The sequence below is a fragment of the Cupressus sempervirens genome, chromosome 3 (assembly GCF_028749045.1).
Source record: "Cupressus sempervirens isolate cs-2001-9-10 chromosome 3, ASM2874904v1, whole genome shotgun sequence".
NCBI lineage: Eukaryota > Viridiplantae > Streptophyta > Pinopsida > Cupressales > Cupressaceae > Cupressus > Cupressus sempervirens.
In genome coordinates, this window is record NC_143120.1 from 189100880 (window position 1) to 189107762 (window position 6883).

The 6883-nt window shown below is 38.0% G+C and overlaps 1 protein-coding gene across 1 annotated transcript; it reads right to left on the reverse strand.

Annotated features, from left to right (window-relative positions):
- Window positions 1–226: 226 nt before the first annotated feature.
- On the reverse strand, window positions 227–2631 carry LOC149565444 (endochitinase 4-like). The gene is made up of 3 exons (XM_089817126.1): window positions 2301–2631; window positions 1988–2108; window positions 227–1119 (listed from the first exon to the last, which is right to left on the reverse strand). Exons 1-3 carry the CDS (start codon window positions 2605–2607, stop codon window positions 762–764), a joined length of 786 nt encoding a protein of 261 aa, XP_089673252.1. The 5' UTR covers window positions 2608–2631; the 3' UTR covers window positions 227–761.
- Window positions 2632–6883: the final 4252 nt, after the last annotated feature.

Consider the following 6883-nt stretch of genomic DNA (forward strand, 5'->3'; position numbering starts at 1 on the left):
GAATATGCACTTCATCTTACCACATGTGTTGTGACATGTGCATTAAAGAAGCAATCTGTAATGGGAATTAAGGAAGCAACAACAAGATCCTTTATAATGCACCAATTGGAGAATGTCATCCTGATTCATCAAAAATATGTAATCCACCAATTGGAGAATGTCATGCTGATTCATCAAAAATATGTAATGCACCAATTGGAGAATGTCATGCTGATTCATCAAAAAATGCCGGGTAGAAAGGTGATATTTGATTAAATAACAACACTGGGCCAGGCCATTAAAATATCACAATAGAAAGCACCTTTTTGGAAAGTAGGGACTAAAAAGTGTTGCCATGCCTGGTGATGTATGAGAAATCGGTTAGAAAAGAAATGTTCTTACCTATAAATCGTGAAATATGGAAAGGTCCACATGGTTTGACACCGTTCCATTCATTTCCTTATAGCAGTTAATAATCAAGAGAATTGACCAACGTCTGCTTAAGCCTTACATACGCAGATTATTTCCTTTCATTTCAATCGCCAACTTCACTTCGTTTAAGTTTAGTACAATGGAACTCGATTGTCCTCAGATATGTCCTTGGGTTCATTGATATTTTTCACATCTGTATCATGTTCTTGCTAAAGTTCAATTTGAAAAGATTTCTGGCATAGTTATAGACTTGTAAACATTAACAATCCTTTAATCATTATGGGCTTCCCTGGTAGACCTGATCATCATCTTCGTTCGGTTTCAGATAACACATGAGAGGAACACTTAGATTAGTATACAAAAGCTAAATATATCACTATAGTCTTTTGAATGGGTTTTTGAATGCTTTCTTGGCCGCATCGAAGATTCGATCCTGGGTCGACGTTGAGTTTCTGGCAAAACTTCTGATAGTAATTCACTCTGCTGCTCACTGCTGCATCGTTTCCACCGTCGCATTCCATGACGTTAATAGCTCTAATGGTGCCACCGAAGCCTTGGCCAGACGTGATTGCCGTATGACAGTTGCTGTTTACCATCCAATGCCACAATGCTGTCTCAAATGAAATTATGGAGTTCGTAGACACTGCCTCTGGATGGTTTAGCCCGTCAAATCCAAGGTAGTCGCCTGCCGGTCCATAGTTAAAATTCCTGTCATCAACTTGAATTAGAACAGCTGAGCTATGAAGAGCAATATTATAATATATGATTGTTCAAAATGTAAAATTAATTATGTAGGATACGTAGGAGATTTTACATAAAGCACTCTATTTCAGATCAACTATCTCCTATTAATCTATTCTTATAGTCCTTTGCAAATGGCGAAGGTTGTAAATGGGGTTGCAAGTAGAGCGAATTAGTCATGGAGGAAACTTCCTAGTTAAGCACACTCAAATTAGAGGACAACCCTTAAACCATTAGTGTGATATTTAAGCCATCAGCAATATTCCCTGAAAAATCAATATGTATATGTATATCCAACTAATTGAGAATCATCTGAAGTAGAAATATAATATGTCATATTTTACAGTTTCTGCAATATAGTTCAATATTCTCTTTCCTGCCTGCCAATGTGACTTCTTAGGCAAGTCCATGAATCTAGAAATCAAACTCACTCCACACATAATATGTGGTCTAGTTGTTGTTGTCATTGCAGGCATAGGAATTGAGAATAGGAATGCATATTACGGACAGGAATGGCTATTCCAATAACAACTATTCAATCTAGGAACAAAATGAGAATATATATTCATATTCCTTATTCCAATTGACGCACCAAACCAAAAATAGACAACATATTCCTAATTTCCTATTCCTATTCCAGTAACCAAATGGACCATAAAAGTGTTTTATTCATTGCCATAACAGATGGGTTTATATAAACCACTACTCACGAAACATGGATCAATAATTTTGATTTGAAAACTAGATATTTAAATCTTGATAACAATATCACAATATGACTTTGTGAAAAATATCTCCTACTTATCAAATAATAATATTATATTTATGTAATTACCATGTGAGCTGCATAGGACCTCTTCCCTGATAACTCTTGTTGGGATTGCAGGGATACTCAGTGATTGTGGACGCATCGCAGTAGTTATTGCTAGAATGCTGTTCTTCGATTACGCAGAGCCCTATACAAATTTATACAAATATTTAATGAGTAATCTTGCACAACACGTATAGAAATTAAAAATTATACAACTGGATGGAGATACGTCATCACATTATCTAATTATTTGAATAGTAAAACTGAAAATTTAGAATAAGATAGAAAACCAATATAAAAATAAGAATGAAAGACAGCGTGATGCATCATATATCACCTACGGTCTCATGTGCAGCATTAGCTAAAAAGGCAGCAACTTCTCGCTTATTTTGATCAGGAGATCCAGATGTTCCAAACCCCTCGAAAACGTTAGAAGCGTTAATGAAGGAATCATAATCATAAAACCCCTTTCCTCCACACACACTTACATCTTCTTCAATTATAGAGTTAAAAAATTCAGAAGAAACTATTGAAGCCACTCCTCCTATTTGACACACACTCACATTCACTAACATTAATAAAATAAGCAGTAAAAATACAGAAAAGCGGCAGAAGATGTTTCTCTTATTGTTTTGTATAGCCATGATTTGCTTTCTGTGCCTGATATTTCCGATGTAGATTACTCACTTATGTAATAGACGACCAGACATTTTTGCGTAATGCTCACGCACCTTTAGGCTTTAGAGTCACGTCTAGGGTGGAAAATAAGCCTTTCGTTCTGACAGAACCACAATTTTTCCGATGTTCTTCACGTGATTTTCTTTTTCCTCAACAAAAGAGAAAATGCGACGTAAGAGACTCGGCTTCAGTCAAGTCAATGGTTTTTTCACAAACCTTTTTATGTGTGCTAATTTTATTTTCTAAACATTGTACGATAAAGGTTATAAGTTTGGAATGAAATCTTTATACTTGTTGGAATAAAAGTTATAAGTTTGGAATGAGATGCTTATACTTGTTGGAGAATAAGTTTGGAATGAAATCTTTATACTTGCTTCTATTTGTCACATCACATTTACTACAGGAGTTTTTAGGCAAGGTTATAATGGCCCCGACCAGTGGTGACCAATTGTTATTGGGGTTCACACTGCTACTTCGGATTGCCATGGCACCTCCTCAGAACAAACACCTTCGCAAATTCATCCTGAAGGTTTTTCATGAGGTAATCCTGATATTATCCTTCCTTTATAAGAATTTGATGCTGCATGTGATTGGTTGGAACAACATACCATAATAGGGTATTTTGTGAGTAGGACTCCTCCTAAAGCTATGCTCCAAGAATGGGTTAACAAGAGTTGGACTCCTCATGGAGTCTACCTTGATGCTGTGCAAAACCTTACTAAAGGTTTTTTTTCTTTTTGCTTCACTAACACATCGCAAGCAGATGTGGTTTTTAACAACAGCCCCTGGTCTATGCATTCATCTCTATTTGTTTTTTCAAAATTGATCACAAGACTTCACAATCTCAGACGATAAAAAGCTTAGGGTTCCTGTGTGGGTCGATTTCCTAGGTTCACCCTTGCCATGTTGGCCTTTTATTGAGTCCATTGCCAATACCCTTGGCAAAGTTATCACAAAGGAGCATGAAAAAAATTTCAACGCTCGCCCACAAAGATGTGCTTGCGTCAAGGTTGATCTTTCCAAGGATCTTAAGGATTCTATGGAAATCCAAATTGGGGCTCAAACCTTCTCTCAGAAGGTGCTCTATTTGGACCTTCCCAACACCTGAGATAGGTGCCAGTCAGTGGAATACAAGATTAGGGATTGCCCTTTGGCTATGCCTGGGGTTAAACCCCCACCTAAAGAAGCTCTTGCCAAGCCAGTCAAACGGAAAAAAAGAAGAATGGGTTACTGTTGGGCACAAGGGCAAGGTTTCCTTGACTCCTTTGGCTCCAAAATAGTCATATGCAACAGTCGCCACGGTTCCTCCTATTCCAACAAGAGTGCAAATGCCAGCCAACTTAGGGACACAAGCGGTTTCCTCATAACCTATTTTGAGTGTCTCGTAGGTTTCCAACCCTACTTGTTCATAGGGGATTTAGGCAGGTGCTAGGGCTATTGCCTCAGTTGTGGTTTGTCCACCTCTTGTTGCTTCTTTCATAGCACCACAGGCGGTGCGACATTCTCGTAGTCCTCCCAAACGTATTGAGAAACCAAAGGTGAAACAATAGGCTGTAAGTCTAGAAGATTTTCCTTTTGACTTTAACAAGGTTTCTACCTTCTTGTAGAGTTACTACTCCTCTCTTGAGGATGAGAAAGACATGGAAGAATTTTCATGAATTTTTTATCATGGAATATACGAGGTCTTACAGACCTCTGCAAAAAGTACTATGCCCAAGACACCCGCCATAGACTTGGTAATTTAGATTTTCTCTACATGCAAGAAGTTAAGATGTCTGATTTCATGCTTTCCTCTACATGCCACGTCATATGGTAGGATGGCATTATGTTTTCCTCTCCACATAAAGTTGGCAGATGTGGTGTAGTTACTCTCTTGTCACCTTGTCTTCATTTTGCTATTATTTCATACGGTTTTGACCCCATGCATAGAATTATTTGGTTTTTTCTTTTTATTAACAATCATTCTTTTAGATTCATTAATGTTTATGCTTCCAATGATGCTGGGGAAAGATCCCAGATTTGGGGCTGGCAAACTGATAATTTGCCTCTAGCTACTTGGGTTATTTTTGGTGACTTCAATATGGTTGAAATGGCCTCTAACAAAGACAACATTTTTCCCTTTTGCTAGATAGCTGGGGAAAGGGAAGCCCGGTACTACATGTGCAATAAATTGGGCCTTTTTTATCCCAATATTAACCGCTACCAGCATAGTAGGGTTTGGTACACTTGGTCCAACTTTCAAATTGGCTCTGACTGCATTTTAAAGCGCCTCGATTGTACCATGATTACTGCACAATATTTTTCCTCTTTTTCTGAGGATCGTGATTTACTAGTCATTCCCCTATTAGATGTGACATTATCTGACCACTATCCCATTTATTTTTTCATTTCATGGCAAACAACTGTCCAAAAAGTTTTCAAGTCACAATTCCTCCTCAGCACGTTTGTGCTGACACATGCTTCCACCATTATGCATATCCTACATGTTTGGAATCTGGAGCCACATTTGCATTTTCAAACAGGGTGGATCCAATGGTGGAATGATGTCATTTTCAGAACTACCTTCTTTCTATGCATCTATGGATAACAGTTGGCAATTTTCAAAAACCAGTCTTATGAAGCCACTACTTCTGCGCTTAAAAAAGCCTCTAAGGCTCTCACCTTTAATCCCTTTGATGTGGATTTGTAAATCCAACTTGCCAAATTTCACCATGATAAATAAGTTTTTGATGACTATGGTAGTCAAGGAGCCCAAATTAAAGCTTGTCTCTACTAGTTAGAGATTGGCGATAAGGCTTTGAAGGAGTTCTTCCAGGCTCTTCAAGCCCATCATACCAATATTGGGATTAAAAAAATCAAACAAGGCAGTTATGTTCTCTCCACTCTCCCTGACATCTTGCAAGCATTTCTTCATCACTATGAGAAAGTTTTTGCTTCATAGGGAAATTCAGTTGCTCAAGAGGAAGCCCTCAAAAAGTGTATCTCTATTACTCCAAACCACCTAGTAGTTGAGAAATGTGCTTTATGTGAGCAACTTCTTACCCTCTAAGACCTTAAGAAGGTGGTTTACTCCATGGCTGATGATAAATCCCCTAGGTGTGATAGGTTTCTTTGAATTTTACAAACACCTCTAGGAGCCTATAGGTCCTAATCTGAACAAAGTTTATCTTGAACCCTATCATACTAAAAGCTTAGGAGCCATTATAAATAATGGAAATATTAAATTCATACCTAAAACTAGAGATCCTGAGGATATTTGCAATTGGAGGCCCATTACCCTTTTGAACATGTCTTATAAGATTATTGCCAAGGCAATTTCTCTCAAAATCTACCACATGTTGCCTTTAATTGTGTGCCCTGAGCAAACTGGCTTTATTAAGTCTAGATATATTCTTGAAAACATTATTGCTATCTGGGAGGGAATGGAGTGGGCTTGCAAGTCCAAATAGATAGCTATTTTTTTGAAGATTGATTTTGTTAAAGCCTATGATCTCATTAAATGGCCTTTCATCTTGGTTATGCTCCAGGCTCTTGGTTTTGGTCCCAATTTCCTACAGTCAGTGGCAATGCTCTTTTGCAATGCTAATGCTTGCATTACCATCAATAATTCTCAATCTAAGGCTTTTGGTCTTTTTCGTTCCATCAAGCAAGGTTGCCCTCTGGCATTGGCTCTTTATGTCCTTGCTGTTGAAGGATTTGGCTATTTGCTAGCTCACTCTGTGTTCTCTGGACTGGTTCATAACATTTCCTTGCCAAAATCATCCTCCCAATTTATCAATGGTCATTTTGTTGATGATTCCTTCCTAACTCTTTTGGAGGATGAAGAAAACATCAAAAATGCCTTAATTTGCCTAAACACTTTTTGTCAAGCCTATAGATTTTCTATTCAGTGGCATAAAACACTCGGCTACTAACAGTCATTCTTACCAGCTCCACCTTGGCATAGCCAATTTGAATGGAAATGGGTTGCTTACGGGGAGATTTTTCAATTTCTTGACATTCCTTTCACTTTTCAGGCTTCACCTGTTGAACTATGGAATGTTGTGCTTTCCAAGATCACCAAGAAGCTTGATTATTGGCTTAGGAAACCGCTCTCCCTTGCGAAAAAATTCCAAATTTGTTTGGAAGTTCTTGCGGCCACTCATCTCTATTATTCTTCTTGTTAGGCTCCCTCTAAAGCCTCCTACTAGAAATTGGAAAGATTGTTCAAGGATTTCCTCTGGGCTTCTGGCTCCGATCATC